Source organism: Dreissena polymorpha, chromosome 9, assembly GCF_020536995.1.
Source record: "Dreissena polymorpha isolate Duluth1 chromosome 9, UMN_Dpol_1.0, whole genome shotgun sequence".
NCBI classification, from domain to species: Eukaryota; Metazoa; Mollusca; class Bivalvia; order Myida; family Dreissenidae; genus Dreissena; species Dreissena polymorpha.
In genome coordinates, this window is record NC_068363.1 from 100535063 (window position 1) to 100559622 (window position 24560).

General features: G+C 36.1%; 1 protein-coding gene across 20 annotated transcripts in view; it reads right to left on the reverse strand.

Annotated features, from left to right (window-relative positions):
* The window catches only part of LOC127845053 (sodium- and chloride-dependent glycine transporter 1-like), a 177689-nt gene that overhangs the window by 32759 nt on the left and 120370 nt on the right, over positions 1-24560 (reverse strand). For 4 of the 20 annotated variants that reach the window (XM_052375683.1, XM_052375686.1, XM_052375679.1 and 1 more), the window contains exons 4-12: positions 23652-23784; positions 22970-23104; positions 22279-22382; positions 20560-20684; positions 18944-19056; positions 18320-18451; positions 15827-15926; positions 15399-15499; positions 464-631 (exon numbers count right to left, since the gene is read on the reverse strand). In XM_052375683.1, the coding sequence (XP_052231643.1) occupies positions 464-631; positions 15399-15499; positions 15827-15926; positions 18320-18451; positions 18944-19056; positions 20560-20684; positions 22279-22382; positions 22970-23104; positions 23652-23784 (1111 nt within the window). Of the gene's footprint in view, positions 1-463; positions 632-7135; positions 8267-14318; positions 14487-15398; positions 15500-15826; positions 15927-17184; positions 17298-18319; positions 18452-18943; positions 19057-20559; positions 20685-22278; positions 22383-22969; positions 23105-23651; positions 23785-24560 lie in introns of those variants that run through there. The other 16 variants (XM_052375687.1, XM_052375685.1, XM_052375680.1 and 13 more) reach the window with 10 other exon arrangements.

The window sequence follows — 24560 nt, forward strand, 5'->3', positions numbered from 1 at the left end:
CCGAAATCCACCTTAATATTGATTATTTATCAAATATGCGGATATTAAAATAGAATATTGGAAAATACAATAAAATCACTTATGAAACATTGTTTTTATCCAAGTTTGATAGTGAACAACTAAAATATATAATGTCGGTAATTACGGGGATTTCGGTATTTCTCTAACCGAGCATTTTCTTAATCGGACTATCTCGGTCTTTTACATAGGTTGCCATTGTGAAGATTTTTTTCATGGTATCATAACTTAGACGATGTTGAAACAGCATCGTCAACAACTGATTTTCCCGCGCCCGCCAAGTGTCTCCGTGATAAACGCGGTTAAAAAGAGAGATGTGTATTAAGCAACATTTAATTGTATATTTTAAATAGATGATCTTATTTTTGAAAATGATATTACATATTATCTATCCGTCGATATACCCCTTCATTTAAAGCATCTCTTTCATAGGGTAAAATCGTACCTCCAGTAGTGTCCCGGGTGTCGTGTACAACGCGTATATTGCGTACACTGGTATTGGAACCAGCGAGGTGGCCGCTATAACCCAGCCCAACCCGACCGCCCAGGGCTTGTAGACATAACCTTTGTTAGCCGGAGGGGTGTATGTGTACACTGTAAATCCCAGGGTCACCTTTTTTATGTAAGAGAATGAGACATGAATGGACATTTACATACAAGTCCACTTGCCTACTCTGAAATGTTTGATTATACCTAATAGTAGTCTTGAGCTGGCAATCACGTTATTCTGAAAAAAACGTTACACAGTTACAATTTCACCGTAATAACTCTAAGTTTTCGGACTCTATGTTTTTTTATTTCGTGTCCGAACATATATATATACTTGAAAATATGCCAAAATACGATGCCCAAATATTTGGAGACGCGCTGACAGTATACCTTATGCACTGAATGTTCTTGTATTGTTTATACCACATCTACTATTGGTACTTACGGCGCTTGATGAGTTTTCTTGTGTCAGAGCCACTGCTTAGTGAACTACGGTAAAACTTATCTTTGTTATTTTGATAAGCAAATGACAAAATCACTAGGCATTTAGAAAATTGCGTTGCATTTAGGCTATTTAAAATATAGCCCATGATCTTTTTGTTTAAATGTTTATATTTTTATACTCAAAATAAACCGGTCAGAACGGATAAATTGTGTATTTTACGGGTATTTTCTTGACCAGTAAATTGGTTGTCCTGAAAGTCAAAGCCCTGTTACGTTCGAAACTTGAAGGGATTACTCGGATGCATTGATTTTCCTGTACCGGTATTGCAAAAGACAATAAATGAAAGAAAGGTGTATAACATAACTTCCCGAAGCTGTTTTCCAGCGGACGCGGACATTTTTAATCGTGGGATTCCTGGTTTGAAACCCGTCCGACCATAATGTTGTTAATTTAGAAACGAAAGTCAATGGGTCGTGGTTGCATAAAAAAATGTGATAACGGACCTATGACACGTAATCTGTATTTGTAAGGTGAAAAGAAAACTATAGACGTAGGTGTCTATCAATATCCGAAAAATATCATGAACATGCCAGAAGAAGGAGAGGTGTCAGGCAGTACCAGCAGAACTTGAAAATAATCGGTACGCGTTGCCCGGTCATCTCAAACACGTTTTTATCCCCACGCTTTTTGAAAAAAAGGTGGGGATATTGTGGTGATCTCCGCCGTCCGTCCGTCCGTCCGTCTGTCCGTCCGTCCGTCCTGGCCACTATCTCCTCCTACACTAAAAGCACTAGAACCTTGAAATTTACACACATGGTAGCTATGAGCATATGTGCGACGGTGCACTATTTGGAATTTTGATCTGACCCCTGGGTAAAAAGTTATAGGGGTTGGGGTGGGGCCGCGTCAGAAATTATCACTCATTTTTTTAGGTTATTTTACATTTACTTCTTTATTTCTACACCGATTCACTTCAAATTGATACTGGACCTCACCTATGACAATACGGTCAATCTCAACCATGCATGGCCCCATTCCCAACCCTGGGGCGCCCCGCCCACATAGGCCACACCCACCAAAAATTTCCATTTACTATAATTTTTTCATTTCTACACGGATTCACTTCAAATTGATACTGAACTTTTGTTATGACATTAGGGTCAATCTCAACTATGCATGGCCCCAATCCCAACCCTGGGGCGCCCGCCCACATAGGCCACACCCACCAAAAAAATCCATTTACTATAAAAAAAATTTAGGTTATTTTACATTAACTTCTTCATTTCTACACTGATTCACTTCAAATTGATACTGAACCTCTCTTATGACAAAACGGTCAAACTCAACTATGCATGGCCCCGTTGCCAACCCTGGGGCGCCACGCCCACATAGACCACACCCGCCCAAAATTGCCTTTTACTATAATTTCTTCATTAATACACTGATTCACTTCAAATTGATACTGAACCTCTCTTATGACAATACGGTCAATCTCAACTATGCATGGCCCCATTACCAACCCTGGGGCACCCCGCCCACATAGGCCACACCCTCCCGAAATTGCCTTTTACTATAACTTCTTTATTTTTACACCCATTCACTTCTAATTGATACTGAACTTCTCTTATGACAATACAGTCAATCTCAACTATGCATGGCCCCATGATCAACCCTGGGGCGCCCTTGGGTCAAACATGCGGCGTGGGGATACGCGTCGGCCTCTGCCGCGCCATTTCTAGTTATCAATGTTGCGAACACCTGCGTTAAAATGTAAGACATATCAGACATTCTTATATATTAAACAGAAGTGTTAAATTAAAAGGCTCAAAAAGAGATAGTGGGGGGATAATAATATTTATCTCTGATCAATTGAAAAACGATGTTGAATTCGTAAAAAATACCGATGATTGTTTTATATGGGTTAAATTAAAAGGCAATTTGTTTAAAAGCAAGAGCGATGTTTTACTCTGTTTAGCATATAATGTTCCACAAGGAAGTAGTAGAGAAATGGTTGTTAATGAAAGCATATTTGATCTAATTTTAAACGATATGATTCAATTTCAATGTAATTTTAATAATAACTGTGAGTTTATTGTTTGTGGTGACTTTAATTCAAGAATTGGTAATAAACCTGATTATGTCGAAAATGATGGTTAACACCGTTTCAATTTATTACCAGATGATTATGTTGTAGATATTACTTTACCGAGGATAAGTCAAGATAAAAGTGTAAACGAGAATGGTAAATGTTTACTTGATTTTTGTAAAATGTCTGGTTTAAAGGTGTTAAATGGTAGAGTAGGGGTCGATTGTCAATTAGGAAAGTTTACTCGTGTAACGAGTCGAGGATCGAGTGTTATTGATCTGGCTATGTGTACGCCGTTGTTATTTTCATGTATTGATCAGTTTGAAGTACTTGATCCGAATGTATTATCTGACCACTGTGTAGTACAATTTCACATGACTTCTGTTAAAAATAATTGTTGTGTTAATGACAGGGTTATAAATGAGTGCGATAAAGTACCGCACGTATTCAAATGGGATAATGAAAAAAAGGATATTTATATACAATCTTTCAATAATTCAGGAACTACTCAATGTTTGATTAATATATGTAATGATATCGATCTTATAAATAGCTCGGCGTCATTAGATAATTGTTTAGAAAAATGTTGTACTGTAATTGATGATGTCTGTTCACCTTTATTCAAAAAGACCATAAACACTCAAGTAAGAGGTAAACATCGCGATAATAACAGTAATCAATGGTTTAATGACGAGTGTCAAAGGGCAAAATCTGAATTTTATAATAACTTGAACATATATAGAACGGACATGTCGGATAAAAATAGAATTTTGATGGTTCAATCCCGGAGCAACTATAAATGTTTAGTGAGAAAACATAAATATAATTATGATTTAGAGCAGACAAAGATTTTAGAACATAACCGATTATTAGATGCAAAACAATATTTGAATTTATTAAAGGGATCGGTAAAGCCATGCAAGTCAGATAAATTAAAGACTGATGATTTTTTTCGATACTTTAAATCCATTAATGATCCAGACACCCATTTTTATCAGCCAGATAAAGACATTCTGTTTTTTAATGAAAGATACCTAAATGAGAAATTTCAGGTAATGTTCGATGATTTAAACATTGAAATATCTCAAGAAGAAATTAAAAAGGCATGTAAATCTTTAAAAAATGGTAAATCTGCTGGTCCTGATTACGTTTTAAATGAGTTTCTTAAACACGGTGTTACAAATGAATTCTTTCTTAGGGTTTTACATTTACTTTTTAATAAAATGTTTGATATAGGTTATTTCCCAGAGGCTTGGGGCGAAGGATTTATTGTTCCGCTGCATAAGAAGGGGGATTTAGATGACCCGAATAATTATAGAGGAATAACACTGTTAAGTACGATAGGAAAATTATTTAGTAAAATAATTAATAGTCGATTGAACATGTGGGGTGAAACATACAATGTGTACATAGAAGCTCAAGCCGGATACCGAAAAGGTATGGGAACTGTTGACAATATTTTTGTACTGCAGGGTATTATTAACCATATTTTGAATCAAAATAAAAAACTATACACAGCTTTTGTCGATTTTACGAAAGCATTTGACTTTATAGTAAGAGATATCATATGGTATAAATTGATAAAATTAGGGGTACGTGGTAAAATGTTGAATATAGTTAGATCGATGTACAATGTTGTTAAATCGAAAATAAAATTTAATAATGAAATCAGTCACGATTCGTTTACATGCTATTTGGGAGTGAGACAAGGTGAATCTTTATCGCCATTTTTGTTCTCAATGTATTTAAATGATATCGAGGAACATTTTATGCTAAATAAGTTTGAAGGAGTTAATCTTGGTATGTTAAAACTGTTTTTATTGTTATATGCTGATGATATTGTATTATTTGCAGAATCGGAAGCCGGACTGCAAAATGGATTAGATTTATTAGAGCAGTATTGTACTAAATGGAAGCTATGCGTTAATGTGAATAAAACAAAAATATTGATTTTTAAAAAAGGAGGACAGAATAGACGAAATTTAAATTTTTATTACAAAGGACACATTGTAGAAATAGTGAATAGTTTTGCATACCTAGGCATAGTATTTACCACTGGGGGTTCTTTTTCATTAACGTATGATGCACTCTCAGGACAGGCTCTTAAAGCAATATACAAGCTGAAATCTAATTTAGTTAAATACCCAGATATATCAGTTAATCATAGACTTCATCTTTTTATAAACTTATTGAACCTATTCTAAGCTATGGTTGTGAAGTATGGGGGTTAAATAATAGTGTTCAGATTGAAAGAATACATATACGATACTGTAAACAAGTGTTAGGTGTGAGGTTGCAAACACAAAATAACTTCGTTTATGGAGAACTGGGACGTGTACCGTTAATAAATAAACGTATCATTTGTGTTTTAAAGTACTGGTTTAAAATATTACAATCCGATGATGTCAAGTACATAAAAATTGTTTACGATATGTTATTACATGATAATGATATATACCCAGAAAAAAAGTCTTCGGTTAAATCTCTCAAGGATGTATTAGACAGATTAGGTTTTAGTGATGTGTGGTTTTTTCAAGGGGTAGGAGATATTAAGATATTTTTATCAGTAGCTAAACAACGTATTTCTGATATGTTTTTGCAAACCTGGTCAAGTGAAATGGAAAACACGACCAGAGGTAGAACTTATAGACTTTTTAGTAGCTTTCAGTTACAACCATATTTAAATTTTGTAAATGTCTCAAAATTTAGGATGGCGTTAACTCGTTTTAGAGTATCTGCCCATAGACTTGAAGTGGAAGCAGGGAGATGGCACAAGCCTGAAAAGATACCTTTTCAAAATAGAAAATGCAAACACTGTAACGTCCTTGAGGATGAATTTCATTTTTACTTGAATGCCCAACATTTATTAATTTACGTAAGAAATACATAAGTAAATACTATTGGAAAAATACAAACATGATGAAGTTTATCGAACTCTTACAGACTGACAATGAAAAAAGTGTACGAAATCTATCCATTTTTGTTTTTAAAGCATTTAAATTGAGAGCTGACTTATATTATCAGTAGTTTCTCTCCAAGTACCTTCATTTATTTATCTAATTTATATAAAAAAAAAAATAATACAATATACGATAAAGTGTGCATGAATTTGTTGTATTAAGCATTTGATCTACGTTATGTTAACAATTATGTACGCCATTGACCATTTGTGAATATATTGTGTTGTAAAATGTGTTTACTCATGGGCTTAAAGCCTAATGTATGTTGAATAAACTCTATAAAGCACAAATGGTTATAATTAAGAAACACAAGTAATACAATTAAAAATGTGAGACATATAAAAAAACAATGTATTATCATTTAGAAATAAGTAATGATATGATAATGATATATGCTATATCGGAAGACTGGGTCACATATTTTGGTATTGTCTTTCATTCAGCTACCCAATGCGACCACCAAGAGTGCAATTCATCACAAAGATATTTAATTTTCACACTAACATCAATCGTCATGGAGACGTGGGTCTCGACTCCATCCACTACAACTGGAGTCTGGCGTTGACAATCTCAAAGGTGTTGATAAGTCTTCAGTCGCTGCTCACCAATCCGTATTGCAACGTGCGCATGGAGCCAGCGATTGGACGATTGTACAGGAACAACAAGATCGAATTGCACGCCTGTGGACTCGGAAGCATGCGAGGCATTACTTTGTCATGCTAATTAAGATAGATCTTAACGGAATTTGATTATGAAATTAGAAGAACATCTTATTTTATATGGAGGTATATGCCCCCAAACAGATTGTGCATTCAAATATCTATCAATTGATATATTGATTGAAACTTTGTTTTCTTTGTGTGCATTCAACGATCTATCAATTAATAGGTTGATTGAAAGATGATTGGCGCAAAAGTTTAAGTGGTTTAGTGATATGTTTATGTTCTCTTATCACCAGTTGATATGTTGTTCTGTTGTTGATGATTTTTAATTAAAATAAAAGCAAACAAGATTACTATTATGTAATGTTTATTATGTCCAAACTTCTACACAATCCGAGTTCCCAGTACTGTACTCTGTACTTGATGAAGCTCACTGCAATAGTTTATCCGTACGACAATATGTAAATATTTATCGTCTTTTAACTCGCTGGAGGACTTTTATTGTGCCAACTTTGTTATCCCCTTGTTATTAAAAACTAGCTCTAACAATGTGTATGTTTTTGGATAACCTTAAAAAATAAACACAATGGATTTACTTTACATTGCTATTATATTAGCAAAGAACTATTAAGAGTTAATTAAAATTTAAATCTTTTACAACGGTTTTAAAAGTATAAAGTTGCGTTCCCAAATTTGAGATCCCTTCTAAAACTTGTCTGTGATTTGGGCATCATGCTTACAACCAATGTCGTTGAAGGATGTTGCGTTAAAGGTTTTTAATGTGAAAAATTAAGAGTTTGGTCAATTGTCAATGCGTTCCTTTAGGCACGGACATCGGACCCGAATTTACGCGGCTCTTATGACTTATCATAGTTGAATAAGGATATTAAACTGTCATTTGTCCCCCTACTCTCTCGTTTGATTTCTTTACAGATCTATGGACTGTTCACCAACATTTTTTTTTATTTTCGGTTGTGTACAAGCACTAGTAAACAAGTTGTTATATAACTTTGCAAAATAGAAACGAAGGTTCGTATCTCTGGCGCGAAGAGATGTTTGGAGACTCAGTAAATTGTGCGATGCTCTTGCACAAATTCAACGAGCCTGTTAAGCCTTGAATATAGTAAGAATAACGTCAACATAGACTACACTACTATCACTACACTAGCACTATCTAGCATATATCGAGATATAACTGTAATACCCGGCGCTGAATATATGATTTACAGCAAGGAATGTAAAAATAAAATCACGACTGCTTACAATCTATCAACAAGAGATGACCGTCCTGTAGTTATCAGAGGTGACAAAAAAGTTACATACCTTTCAATTAAATTATTCATTTCTTATGAGCAACAGCAAATATAAAACATTGTAAGTGTGAACCGCTTGACGAGATTGGCTCTTCCCAGAACATTTCACCGTAGCCTAATATAAGGTAATAGATACTGGTCAATAGTATTTACAAACGAGTATTGAACGCAGGAGTTGTAATTGTTGATTTTTCATTCGCCAAAAGTCGATCCTGCGTATGCATGGATTCCGCCTCGCGCACTTCAGCTGGTGGTCCCCACAATTTGTTTGGTCGTAGGTTTACTTGTAGCCTCTGAAAACGTATTAAACAATGCGTATGGCGTATTTTAAATCTTTCACATACTAAGTTTTGATTTTTTTCGTGTCTATACCAAAACAACATATTGTACAAGGGGTTTATATCCTTGGCATCCGTTGGTGTGGTAGGAATTTAGTGATAGTATTTTGTAGTCTGCACGTAAAGGAGACCGTTTCGTTAAGAACCATGATACCAATCCAGCTACTGATTGCCATCCTTGTAAAACATTCATATAAACGTAATATTGACGAACAATTAATCTATTCCAAAAATGATTACCGATTTTACCATTTAATTATTGATGTTAAAGGGGCATATCGATAGAAGAATTTTCCCCAGTATATAGGTTTGTACTACACAATTTAACGTTCCCCGTTTTGAGCAGATACTTACTGAGAAACAATGTTATATTGTACAAAGTATTAAATATTTTATCAATGCCAGCTATTTTTCAATACACGTCTTTAAAAATAGCAAACTTCAATTTTGGTAGTGCGCATGCGTATAGCGATGGCGCTAGTGCATTTTATTTATATCGATGTTACAGCTACTACTTTAAAATCAAAGTACTGCCAGTACTGGTGTGACGATGCTTTTGAAGAGGATGGATATATACAAGCATCAATTTAAGTTGATCTACATCTTCACAATTGTGTATGTGGGTACGAAAAAAAATTGGTGCACAAATTTTGGGAACGAAAAAAATTATGCCAAAAAAAATTTGGTTACGAAAAAAATTGGGTACGAAAAAAAAATTGGGTACGAAATTTTTTTTGCAACAAAATAAAAATTGGGTACGAAAAAAATTGGGTACGAAACAATGTTGGTACGGACAAAAATGGGGGTACGGGGACGTAGTTCCCCTGGGGAACTTGAAACAAAGTCAAGTCACATATTGCAATCTAGGCCATGTCGAACTCAAAGTGTCAAAGTAAAATGAAAGATGCGTTCAGTAATTATTGTCCCACTGTTTACAGCTGCTGTGAGTTTTTATATAATATAACTGATGACCATCATGTGAGAGAAAATTCACATTATCTAAGTATATCAGGTTTAGCAGCCTTTAAGATAACAAAGTTGGCTAGTTTTCAATGTCGCTTCTGGGGATCAAACCCGCAGCACATCCTCCTGCAATCAAAGACGACACTCTACCACTAGGCATTTAGGAAGATTCTGAAATTTTTCGATCCCTTGTCAGAAATGAAAAACCAAAAATTAAGTCAAATATTGCTGACTCGGTATTATTGAGTCAGTTCATGAGAGATCATGGAAGATGCAACATCTCTCAAGACCCCTAGCATCGCCTTAAGCAGTATTCAATTCTCAACAAAAAAGTGCTGGAGTCATTTATCCCGAGGGACCAGAAACAAGAGGGCCATGCTGGCACTGTATCGCTCCACTGTTTTTGTAACAAGGGCTGTTTGTAAAACATGCATGCCCCCATATGGGCTGTCAGTTGTGGTGGCAGCCATTGTGTGAATACTTTTTTGGCACTGCGACCTTGACCTTTGATATAGTAACCTGAAATTAAATAGGGGTCATCTGCGATTCATGATCAATGTACCTATGAAGTTTCATGATCCTAGGCGTAAGCTTTCTTGAGTTATCATCCGGAAACCATTTTACTGTGTCAAGTTACCGTGACCTTGACCTTTGACCTAGTGACATGAAAGTCGATAGGGATCATCTGCGAGTCATGATCAATGTACCTATCAAGTTTCATGATCCTAGGCGAAAGCGTTCTTGAGTTATCATCCGGAAACCATTTTCTAAGTTGAGTAACCGTGACCTTGACCTTTGACCGAGTGACCTGAAAATCAAAAGGGGTCATCTGCGATTCATGATCGATGTACCTATAAAGTTGCATAAAATAGGCCTTATTTAAGCGTATGTTCATTTTTGTGACCCCCGGGGCAGGGTCAAATTTGACCCCCGGGCATAATTTGAACAAACTAAGTAGAGAACTCTTAGATGTCACTACATATCGAATTTGGTAGCCCTAGGCCCTACGGTTATGGACAAGAAGTTTTTTAAAGGTTGCACAAAATAGGCTTCATATAAGCATATGTTCATTTTTGTGACCCCCGGGGCAGGGTCAAATTTGACCCCAGGGGCATAATTTGAACAAATTTGGTAGACAACTACTAGATGTTACTACATACCAAATGTGGTAGCACAAAATGGGCTTTATATAAGCATATGTTCAACTTATTGACCCCCGGGGCGGGGGCAAATTTGATCCCAGGGGCATAATTTGAACAAATTTGAAAGAGGTTCACCCCAGGAACATTTGTGAAAGTTTTATCAGCATTGGACTTGTTGTTTAGGAGAAGAAGATGTTTAAAAAAAGTTAACGCACGGACGCACGCACGACGGACACAGGGCCATGACATAAGCCCCGCTGGCATCTGGCCAGTAGAGCTAAAAAACACTTGATTAATGTTCGAAAGAAAATCATTTGATTAATGACAATACTATTATTTGAGCCAGGTCACAGGGAAAGGGCAGTCTAATCAGTATCCAATTTAACTGTTAGTTATTGTCAGAAAACCGCTTTTAAGCAAACAGCTTTCAAGCAACTGCAGGCAGATCTGGATCCAAACTGGCCACAATCGCCTTAATGTCTCTTTTACTATTTTATACAGTCGATTGGTGTATAACTGATAGCTAAGGGCTTCGAGCCTCATTTCAACGTAAACACCATGCATTCAGTAATTAAACCCTTAAAACCTCGAAAGACAAATGTCTTTCCTATTGAAACATGCCAGCGGTTTTAAAATTCCGACAAATATTTTTTTGTTTACAGCGCAAATTTCCGGGTAAACTGATTCAGCAATTACCGGATCGCTTAGGTTTTTATCGGATTACATGTTTATCGTGTTATTTCTTGAAATTTTACCCTGCATTTGTAAAACATATTGCAAGATATGTACATTTCCAGAAAAGGAACTTCATTTCTGCGTTTAATAAAACCGAGTTCATGGAAATTGCTGCACAATTGAAGAAGTAATGGCTGTTCAAAGCTATGCACCCTATATTCGGGTCGTTTTGAGTCGAATACCTTGTTATATATATAGATTTTATAGTGAAAACTATGTTTTCAGAGAAATCGATTTTCCGTTATACTTTTATTATTTTTCCATCAAAATGATGTTTTTACATATAAATATCATAGCCACGCGCCAACCCACATGTGTATTGGACAACTTCAATTGAGTTTTCATTTAGTTTGAGACAATCCCCACCTGAATATTTGTCGCCATATGTCCGTTATTCACCTAATCACGAGTTGCAGCTCTCATGCTTATTTTATGTGGTACGCATCAATTTTGTTTCTGAGCATTCTTACTGTTAGAAAGGATACATTATACTACAATATACATCAATGAACATAATGTTTACCAAACAAAATCTGCAAAATTCAGGAAATCATACGGCTTCACATTTTCTTTCGTTACAAAAATGGTGGGTACATAACGTGAACTTGTTTTGCTTTCGAAAAAAGAAGCAATTGTAATTTAAACATTGATACACGTCAACTAAAACATGAATCGACTGAACAATGATAGGCAATTTGTATTCACTATAAATCTTTACATAAATAAAAGTATTTTGCAAACAAGATGTGTTTGTGAAACACAATGCCCCCTATATGATGTTTGACCTTGTAGGATGACCTTGACCTTGTGAAGGATGACCTAGACCTTGACCTTTCACCACTCAAAATGTGCAGCTCCATGAGATACACATGCATGCCAAATATCAAGTTGCTATCTTCAATATTGCAAAAGTATTCATAAAATAAGCGATTTGGGCCACATATATTTGACCTCTGACCTTGAAGGATGACCTTGACCTTGACCTTTCACCACTCAAAATGTGCAGCTCCATGAGATGCACATGCATGCCAAATATCAAGTTGCTATCTTCAATATTGCAAAAGTATTTATAAAATAAGCTATTTGGGCCACATATATTTGACCTCTGACCTTGAAGGATGATCTTGACCTTGACCTTTCACCACTCAAAATGTGCAGCTCCATGAGATACACATGCATGCCAAATATCAAGTTGCTATCTTCAATATTGCAAAAGTATTCATAAAACAAGGGACAAAATTGTCACAAAACCAGGTTTTCATTGTGAAAAAAAAATCTGATAAAGGGAGAAAACTCAAACTGAACTTTTGAAATGACCAAAAAAAATTAACCCCCTTTGTAAGTTTGTTTTTTTTTTAAATCTATTTTTAGTCGTGGCGACCTTGACATTGGAGATATTGACGTGATTCTTTCGTGGGACACACCGTCCCATGATGGTTAACAAATGTGCCAAATGATTTTAAAATCTCACAATGAATGACATAGTTATGGCCAGGACAAGCTCATTTATGGCCATTTTTGACCTTTGAACTCAAAGTGTGACCTTGACCTTGGAGATATCGACGTAATTATTTCGCGCGACACACCGTCCAATGATGGTGAACAAATGTGCCAAATGATTTTAAAATCTGACGATGAACGACATAGTTATGGCTCGGACAAGCTCATTTATGGCCATTTTTGACCTTTGAACTCAAAGTGTGACCTTGACCTTGGAGATATCGACGTAATTATTTCGCGTGACACACCGTCCAATGATGGTGAACAAATGTGCCAAATGATTTTAAAATCTGACAATGAACGACATAGTTATGGCCCGGACAAGCTTATTCCGCCAGCCCGCCAGCCCGCCAGCCAGCCAGCCAGCCCGCCAGCCAGCCAGCCCGCCAGCCAGCCAGCCCGCCCGCATTCGCCAATCTAATAACCAGTTTTTTCCTTCGGAAAACCTGGTTAATGAGCCATTTTGGCCACATATATTTGACCTCTGACCTTGGAGGATGACCTTGACCTTGACCTATCACCACTCAAAATGTGCAGCTTCATGAGATACACATGCATGCCAAATATGAAGTTTCTAACTTCAAAATAGCAAAAGTTATTGCAAAATGTTAAAGTTGGCGCAAACAGACAGACCAACAGACCAACAGACAGGGCAAAAACAATATGTCCCCCACTACTATAGTGGGGGACATAAAAACTTTTAACCTATCCGTTACTCGGTAAAATCTGCTATACACCAATCAACTGTACTAAAATAGAAAGAAGAAATAATACAAAACCGTAATATTAGTAAAGACTTACTCACTTAGTATTTGATATATGATATCATAGTCATTCAATAAGTCGCAAAATGCTCGAATACAATTTCCAAAGCAAAATTAGACTTAAATTGATAACTCAAAATACCAGTCAAACTGTTAAGTCTTAAAATCCAGGAAGCCCTGCATTCACATCGAATGTATCCTTCGAATTCAATCCATTGTTGACATTAGCGAAGATTGAGTTAACAAATAACTCATATATCTTAAATAACAGTTTCTAAATAGCCCAACAAGCCGATGTATGCTGTAAGAAAGTTTTGACACGAGTGTATACATTCATGGGCGCCGATATTGTTGTATTACCTTGAGGGGTGTGTAGAAATACCGAAATCCCCGACCGAAATCCCCGTAATTACCGTAATCCCCCGAAACCCCCAGAAATCTTCCGAAATCCACCTTAATATTGATTATTTATCAAATATGCGGATATTAAAATAGAATATTGGAAAATACAATAAAATCACTTATGAAACATTGTTTTTATCCAAGTTTGATAGTGAACAACTAAAATATATAATGTCGGTAATTACGGGGATTTCGGTATTTCTCTAACCGAGCATTTTCTTAATCGGACTATCTCGGTCTTTTACATAGGTTGCCATTGTGAAGATATTTTTCATGGTATCATAACTTAGACGATGCTGAAACAGCATCGTCAACAACTGATTTTCCCGCGCCCGCCAAGTGTCTCCGTGATAAACGCGGTTAAAAAGAGATGTGTATTAAGCAACATTTAATTGTATATTTTAAATAGATGATCTTATTTTTGAAAATGATATTACATATTATCTATCCGTCGATATACCCCTTCATTTAAAGCATCTCTTTCATAGGGTAAAATCGTACCTCCAGTAGTGTCCCGGGTGTCGTGTACAACGCGTATATTGCGCACACTGGTATTGGAACCAGCGAGGTGGCCGCTATAACCCAGCCCAACCCGACCGCCCAGGGCTTGTAGACATAACCTTTGTAAGCCGGAGGGGTGTATGTGTACACTGTAAATCCCAGGGTCACCTGTTTTTATGTAAGAGAATGAGACATGAATGGACATTTACATACAAGTCCACTTGCCTACTCTGAAATGTTTGATTATACCTATTAGTAGTCTTGAGCTGGCAATCACGTTATTCTGAAAAAAACGTTACACAGTTATAATTTCACCGTAATAACTCTAAGTTTTCGGACTCTATGTTTTTTTATTTCGTGTCCGAACATATATATATACTTGAAAATATGCCAAAATACGATGCCCAAATATTTGGAGACGCGCTGACAGTATACCTTATGCACTGAATGTTCTTGTATTGTTTATACCACATCTACTATTGGTACTTACGGCGCTTGATGAGTTTTCTTGTGTCAGAGCCACTGCTTAGTGAACTACGGTAAAACTTATCTTTGTTATTTTGATAAATAAATGACAAAATCACTAGGCATTTAGAAAATTGCGTTGCATTTAGGCTATTTAAAATATAGCCCATGATCTTTTTGTTTAAATGTTTATATTTTTATACTCAAAATTAACCGGTCAGAACGGATAAATTGTGTATTTTACGGGTATTTTCTTGACCAGTAAATTGGTTGTCCTGAAAGTCAAAGCCCTGTTACGTTCGAAACTTGAAGAGATTACTCGGATGCATTGATTTTCCTGTACCGGTATTGCAAAAGACAACAAATGAGAGAAAGGTGTATAACATAACTTCCCGAAGCTGTTTTCCAGCGGACGCGGACATTTTTAATCGTGGGATGCCTGGTTTGAAACCCGTACGACCATAATGTTGTTAATTTTGAAACGAAAGTCAATGGGTCGTGGTTGCATAAAAAAATGTGATAACGGACCTATGACACGTAATCTGTATTTGTAAGGTGAAAAGAAAACTATAGACGTAGGTGTCTATCAATATCCGAAAAATATCATGAACATACCAGAAGAAGGAGAGGTGTCAGGCAGTACCAGCAGAACTTGAAAATAATCGGTACGCGTTGCCCGGTCATCTCAAACACGTTTTTATCAATGTTGTGAACACCTGCGTTAAAATGTAAGACATATAAAGCACAAATGGTTATAATTAAGAAACAAGTAATACAATAAAAATGTAAGACATATAAAAAACAATGTATTATCATTTAGAAATAAGTAATGAAATTAAGAGCAAATGCCTTGAAAAAAGTAATAGCATTTTCAAGTATGTTTCGAGTGTAAAACCGGTTCTTAAAGGTAATGATCCTCAATCCATGTTTGTTTTCTCCAGACCAAACGCGATTAATATCAGGAAATCATGTAGATTTTGAAGCTATAGGCCTTCTAGTATAGAACATAACACATTTTTGTCCCAATGTTTACAGTCTCTTACCGTATATAAGCGACATGACAAGCACCTCGATGAGAGCGAATATCGTCACGGAGAAAGTGGCCGCGTACCAGTCTACTAGTGTCAGTAGGTAAAATCCACCCTGTAAAAGGAAAAGCGCTGAAGACACTGATGTTCTTCTCTATTGCATAATCTTAGACGCAACTCAGTTTTCAAAATTATGTTACAGCTTTTTATATCGCAAGGTTGAAATTGACACGACTCATTCACATTTATAAAGAGTGCGTCTTAAAGCACAGGTCGAGATGTGTGTACACTTTTTATCCTCATATTTATGTTATAGATATAATTTTGACAAAATAACAACAATCGCAATTGGTTTCTTCACTGGCAACCATCTATAGAATTTTGGTTGCCTTGCTAAAGAATAACAAGCCTAGAATCATGTACATGTTGTGTTATGTGTATCTAATACTTTATTGATTTCTTAACATTATTGAGCAACAATTTTGCCGACATGACAGATCTTTATTTCATCATGTCTTGTTGTAAGCCGGAATTGAATCATTTCTTAGGCCTAATTGATCCACAGTCGCCAATTTGTATTCTATCTTTAATTGGATTGAATTGTTCAAGCTTTTAAAAGTTGTCCTGCTTTTTAGCCCAAATGTAACCAACTTTTGAAATTTAGTTTCCTGGGCTTAAATCTATTGGCCCGAGGCTAACAGGCAACAACTAAACATGTAAAATATTCATGATGTATGATCTGACAGTGTATTGAACTCATTCAATTTGCAAGTCTGAAGATATTAAAGGGACCTTTTCTCGTTTTGGTTAATTGGAAACATTTAACGATATAATAATTTGGAGAGTTATGTTGTTGTCGTTTTATTGTTTCATACTACGAGGATTGCTAATATAAAGTATAAAATACACCTCTCATGGTATGAGCACGGATGGCCGAGTGGTTCGAGCCCAGTTGAGGGTAAATTTTTATAAAATATAGAACTTATTGCTTGTTTATTTAATTTAAAAGAGATTTGCCTTGTCTGCGACGTTACTTTGACGTTATATTCACTTTTATCCTTTTTTCAAATCATTAATAGAAAAGATTATTTAAGCTTCATTTTGGAAAAAAACAGGGTTTAATGCATATGCATTAATTGTCATCCCAGTACCAGAGACTCTCTTTAAACGAAAACAACAAATTAAAAAAGTGTCCTCCTTAATTAGCTTGTGTTCATTGCACAGGCTAATCCGTATGCACCGGCTTATCTGGGACACCACTTATTTGAATGCATTAATCCCCGTTTTCCACGAGAGCAGCCAATATGTACAGATTTTAATGACAAACTAGCCAATGTCGTCCCACTGGCTGTAATACACTATTGATTACATACACGTACTGCTGTCTGCTGCTGTCTGCAGTGTACCAGTGGTAGAGTATAAACAGGCAGATGTGATTATCGTTCCTAGCGTAGTAAGTTCCTATCGTATTTAACAGCAGACTGACCTGCAAAACACACTCTTAACCGAAGTCCTTCGCAAGGACTATGTATATGTATAATAAGTTTTTTAAACAATTTATATTAATTCATAAATATTAAACTAAATCGTATAATCTCGCTTTAAGAAAGCAGAAACTATAGCAAAACATTGCCAACTCGATTAGCGAGGTTTGAACAAGCAGACATTATTCCAAAATCGTAGCAAACTCGCGAAGCAAAGGTTAAGAAAACTGATATCCAATTAGAAGCAAACTGGCTGGGCGAAGGTTAGGAAAGCAGAAATGGCAGTAAAACAGTGCCAAATCGGTGAGCGAGATTAAGTAAGTTGAAACGATACCGAAGTCAAAGACAACTCTGGGACAAAGGTTTAAAAGCAGAAAATAAAGAAAAATCGTGCAAACTCGTTGAGCGCAGGTTAAGAAATCAGTAACGATACCAAAACAAAACAATTTGGTTGAGATCAGGTTAAAAAAGCACAAATGATACCAAAGTCATAACCGACACGACGAGCGAATATCATAAAAGCAATTACCAAAGGCAAAGCCAATTTGGTGAAAGAAGGTTGAAAAAGCAGAAATGTATACCAAAACAAAGCCAACTCTGTGAGCGGAGGTTAAAAAACAGAAATGCCACTTGGCGAGCGAATGTTATGAAAGAAGAAATGATAAAAAACTTAGCCAAATGATGTAAATGAATTATTTATCTTAGTCACATTATCATCATTCTAGAAAAACAGATGTTTCTTCTATGACCGCAGTCATATAGTACACATTTGACGCCGAATCATATTCCATCTCTGTGAATGTATGCATACTTTGGTAGAAGTGGTAGGTACGAGTGGACTAGTGTCACCATCATATGATATTGCTTAAGTCTGTCAAGAGCAGTATTGCCAGCAGAAATGGTACCAAAATGCAAATCTCGAACCATCGGAGTAAAATAAGTTCCGATGTTATAATGATGCTAGAGATCGTGTGTCTAGAAATGAACACTGACACGTGCAATACAAGTGTGAGACCTCACCTACCTCTGTAACCATGGGGATAGCAAGGAGGAACGCGCACGTGATCACGCCAAGTGTCATAACGGTGGTCTTGCCCTGAAATAGCCTTGGAAACTCGTCCTTCAGTGCTGTAACTACAATCTCGTAGTTGGGAAACTGAAAAGTTTATTGTGTTTAGTATTAACTTGCTGTTATGATACTGTTTTCAATATTTTACATAAATGTTTGAACAGGGCTGTCGAAATCATATTTTTTTTGTATTATGGTGAATTATTTAGATGAACCTCTTTTCTTAAATGTGTCCTATATCATTTGAACAGTTTTCTTTGTAATTAATTAATGAGAAAGGATACACCTATCATAATACTAGTATAGCGACAGAATATGACATTTCAAACGTATCGCAGTCTGGCTGACTCGTTTAGTATCAATGTACTGATATGTTAATAGTTTTTTTAAGAAAATCAACATAACTTAATTAGTGATTGGTAAGGCGTGAAAAGTATTTTCCTTAGGCTATATATGAGAAAAAATATAAGGGTACACTGGTTAAACATAAATATTTAGTAAAAGGTCTATTGAAGAAATTTTAACTTTCTAATTTTCAGGTGCTATTTACTAGTTTTCTTTGTATCTTCCCGGTCTCACCTGCGAATCAATTCCGAGGCAGACAGACATGAAGAAGAACAGTGCGGACCACAGTTGAGGGGGAAGCAGATAATTGGCAGCCTCGGGATAGGCGATGAACCCTAGACTGAACCCTGCAGAGGAGACAAGAAACAAGCGTAAGTATATATATATATATATATATATATATATATATATATATATATATATATATATATATATATATATATATATATATATATATATATATATATATATATATATATATATATATATATATGTTTATATATATATATATATATATATATATATATATATATATATATATATGAGCCTCGTTCTTGGAAAACTGTAATTAATGGATATGCGTTAAGTGTCGTCCCAGATTAGCCTGTGGAGGAAGAGTTTATAACAACACATTACTGAATTATTTTATCCATTTTAAATAGTTTTTACCATGCTTTTAAAAGAGAGTTTCCTGTTTTCATGTGCGTGTATCTCGAATTTTACGAAGTGCGGGAGACTGCGGCTGCATTATGCAGGAATTTAGAGTGTGTCTCAAAGTTCCTAAGTATTTAAGTAACTAAAGCCATGAATATTTAGACGACTTTCAAATATATATTTAATTACATGTATGCACTGAATTATATTTTATGTTTGAGACGGTCTTGTGCTGTATAGTGGGGGGGAGGGGCAGAGAACCTAGAGGCAACCTAACTGTTCAGTATGGAGACCATCAACCAAACTCACATGCGCTGGAGCGGGATTGAGCCCGGGTCAACGAAGTGAGAAGCGAGTGTACCAACCACTGCGATAACTAGACGGCCTCTTTGTTCTGCAGATTATTCAATCGCTAAAGATATCAGGAAAGAAACTGGTGTGATGAGCTTAATGTGCAAGCCCATCGCGCGATAAGTTTCGCAAAGTTTTGTTTCAGTGACAATTAAACCATTAATGAAATTGATTAGATTTAACATTTTTACTATGCCCCCATTTAATAGCGTTGGTTATAATATTGTGAAAAATATACTTCTCTGCTTTGTGAATGTTCCAATAAACGGCACGAACATGAGGCACAAATCACTGACCGTTATTGGAATTTATGTTGATCATGCTGAACAATAATTTGTTATCAAGTTTAATTTAACGTTATTAAAGTAGGCCAATATTTCCACAATATATCTGTAACCTTTACTACACCTTTCTGGATTTAGTCAAAATAAAAAAATATCAGAAGCCTGAAAAAGAACAGGCCGGGAGGTGCCTTTCATGAAAATTCGTCGGGTGATAAATGTTGTCCATTGTGAGTGACTTAATTGTGATGTTTCCACAATGTACTTAAATGCGTGCATCGGTCGAGTATGAGGTGTTTTATTTATTATTTTGATGTTAATATCAAGTCAAACTGTATGTTGTTGTATAAAACAGTCAAAAGCAAATAGAAATACGTCGAGTGTGTCTTTAGTTACGAGAACATTGGCACATGAAAAGGAGTCGGACACATTTTTAAAGGATGGCGCATACAATTGAAGAGGTTCACATATTTGAAATGGGTGTGGTAGAAGAAATGTAGGAGGACCCTCTGTCATTCTGCTTTAGCTATATGACGAATATATAGCGCCAGAGCGCTTCTATACCTGATTGTTGGAAGTCCGATATTTTCAGCCCCGACCTATAAGCCACGTGACCGAGAACAGAGAAGATAACGAAACCTGCCGTAAAGCCCGTGAGCAAGTCCATCAGACACACAAGTACCGCGTCCCTGTGGAAAAGAAACCAGACTAGTAAGCACGAGCACCGAGTCCCTTTGAAATTAAAAACAGACTCGTGTGCACAAACAATTCATCCCAGTGAATTTTAAACAGTCTCTCGTTAGCACACGCGTATGTGGAATAGAAACAAATGCAGATGCAAATTGTGAAGGTCGACTATTACCAAACAGGTAGTAAAGCGACAGTCTTCTTGGACCATATGATATCTTTATTTTCCTTCTCAGTTTAGGATACCTTTTTAGACAGTGAGTACGACTCTGAGTCTGTCCAAGGAGAAGACGTCGTTTTTTTTTACTTCCTCGCCCACTACCCTTAAACTTAACAATAACGCTGAGTCGGTGGCGTCTTCGCATTTATAAGCGTAAACCTTAATAACAAAACCATCTTATTTATGCATGTAACGCAGTCGCTGTACGTTTATTATGCAGTAGCGGTAAAAAACGCCATGGTCACAGTAAAGTCGCATAAGACATGTAAATAACGTTATTCGGACGCCGTTACATCGCCGGTGGTCGCCGCTTGAACGCAGATGGATTGTCGTATGAACGGGGTGAAAACACTAGGAGCATGGTTGGAGCGCCACGGACATGCATAGAAAACAGAGAACAGTACCCTCGACGTGATTGTTTTTGGATGTCTTTGAGAAGATTGTTGTTCTTACTACTATCGACTATCGGCGCTTATAAAAACCCTGACCGCTATGGTCGTAGAGATAACGCCAATCCGATGCGACAGGTGAATAAACTTAAAGCCGTTCCGTAATCGAGTTGTACACTTAATTCGCTGATTTTATCTGTCATTTGTGTGGTTAAAACCAAATAGGATTTGTATGTCTCACTTGAAAGTCAAAAGGGTGATCTTAACGAAGGAATGTTTAATTCCGTTATAAATTCAACATATACCCGTCACACAAGTTATTACCTTTTTTACAGAAAACAACTGAGGACATACTGTTTTTCTTAGCACAGCATTACATTTTTTCCCATTGCAACCTTATAATGGCATATTAATAATTGCTCGTTAAGCAACCCGATTTTAATGGGATGATCAGTACAAAATGGACCGATTCAAATACTGTTTGGTTTTGCGTCGTTTTCTTCTTTTAAAGTTCTGATAAGAGTATATTTTGGAGCGTTTAAAACGAACAGCTGAGTTCCAATTCAAAGCAAAACTTGTTTGTTGTAAACTGATAAATACATCAGTGCTCACCGATTACTTAAGATACTGTTTCTTTTGTACCCAATATGTTTTAGGTCAAATTTAAAATGAAAAAATTTACTTGGTTATTTCTTTTTCATTTTTTTATTGTGGGACTGTTGAGCTTAATTAAAGATTATTGTTTTGAAGAGTAACCGGAAGGTTTAAGATCGGATTTAAAATAAAACCGATTTGGTTTGGCTGTTCTACCTACATATAATTGATTTGCTTGACTGACTTGGATTCAACCGAATTATGGAAGGTCTGATTTAATGGAAGCCGATTTGATTTAAGGAACGTTTGGTATTACGACCGTTTTAATTTTTATTAACAACACACAAAAATCGTATTCGCAAACTTGTAATTTAAAAGTATTTGAAATCATACCTGGCACAGTTGTTGCTTAATTTGTTATAGCTTGCAAACGTGATCATCGCTCCGAATCCAGGCCCTATCGACCTGAATACTTGCATACATGCCTCCGCCCAGATCTGAAAAAATATAACAAATTGTCAATCATTTGTTTCATTTGTAAACCGCAAGATTTTGTTCTTCTGCCGTCTGATTTTCGAAATGATTGAATATATCTGGGACCATTTTGACGTAGTTCTACGGAATAGAAATATTTAAGCCATTCACATACAGGTCTACACAACTTCAAAACACAATTCTCCCTTATGCAATTAGTAAATCGAAAAAACTGTATCGCACAGCAACTGCGACTGTAAGACGTCAGAACAACGCTCTTGAGAGATATTAGTTTTGTTTAAGCGCTAACAACATGGTCGTTACCTGTTAATTGACCAAAACGGGCAACGGACTTACAAAAATGATATCGACCGGTGATGGCATTTCAAGCTTTTGAAGGTACCACTTTAACTTTAACACACATTCTATGCCTTGTACGTTAACATTTTACATTAACACTGAGACATCTTCCTTCATATCCTCTGTATTGTCTTCCTCCTCCCGCTCCACCTGCTAAGCCTCCTCCTCATAATCATCAGGAGTTTTCTCCTTCTTATTTATCGGACTTTTTTAATTCGAATTTATCTTATTATGTATGTGGGAACCTTACTTTTGTATCTTTGAGTTTACTCAGGTCGGGCATAATGTAGTATTTTATGCCGTCCACCGCTCCTGGTAGGATCGAGCCACGGACCAGAAATATAAACAGCATCACGAAAGGTCCGAGTACCGTAAAGTACACAACCTAAAAACATATAACATGATCATTTAATTTAGATTAAAAGACACTCTACTGAAAAAATACTGTCAGACGCGTACATTTTTTTCAACAAAACCTCAGAAACACATTGATGTATCACGATGTAGGATCTCAACGAACTATTTCATGATGATACATGTACATGGTAGGTAATATCCGTAGAGAAAAGGCATGGTCGAAATACTGACGGGACGATTTCATGACGCTTTCGGTATAGTTAGATGTTGATGATTAATTCAAATTCGAGCCACTAATCATCGCTCAATTTTTTAGCTTATATTTGATTTGGGAGGCTGTCGACCCCAAAACGGCAGCAAAAATCGAGAAGTGGTGACTGAAAGGTATGAATCTAACCACTGGATAAATTATAGCAACCCTACAATTGGGGTTAAAACAAACAATCATTGACTCTGATGTAGACCCTAACTAATTATATTTGCTAAAATTGCATGACGAGTATACCTTTATCGCAGGGAAACATTGATATGTGCACGTATACTACATTATACTACATATTCAAACATGAACACACCTTGCCGGACATTTTGACGCCCTTGAAAATACAGAAAAAGCACAGTGCTTCTATGGCGACGAGACAACCAAACACAGGCCAGTTGACTCCACCCAACTCTTCGAGACCCTCAGACAACATCAGAGCCTTGTACCTTAAAATAACAATATAACACTATAAGAAACCAGCAGCAGGGTAAATGTTTTTTTTTGCTTTGTTAACACGTAAGTTCAGTAAGTGTATGCTAGTCTCAAGCCGTATTCACATATATTAAAACTCCCAGTTGATCTCCAAGCGGATTAGTAACTAAGATGTATTCATTTATTTATTTACTTAAAACCACACTGTCTATTAATGTGCATGTCCAACTGCGTTGAATTAAGATTATACGAAGTAAATAAGATTGTTTGAGACTGTATGACTGAGCGATAAGTATTAGAAAGGTGTTTGTTTCCGCCCACCCATCCATATAAAGAAACAGTTGTGGAAACTATTTGTCTCTGTACATCCATTATTTAAGTGTATAATAACTTGTGTATACATGTAGAATAAAAACATAAATCAGAAAAGTAAATAACGTGTACATGAAGGATATGGGAATATATTGGACAAGTCGAGGAAATAAGCATTTTACGATTTGTACGCAAAATTTAGTTATCAAATACAAAACAAATAACTAACACGTGCGCATGTTTTGTACAAAATGAAGATCGTTTATAGTTCCCGTTCCCACGATAACATTTTGCTTTTGTTTTCAAACAGATCACGTACGTAATATTATACGCTAGTAGTCCAATGATCTTAACCGTGTTCAAGTCGACGCCTGTCTGAAAATACAATTGCACGATTGCTTGTCCTTAGAACATGTCTGTGTATATAAAGGAAGCAACAGTTGGTTAAAGCGAAGGCATTTGATTATGGTACTTCAAA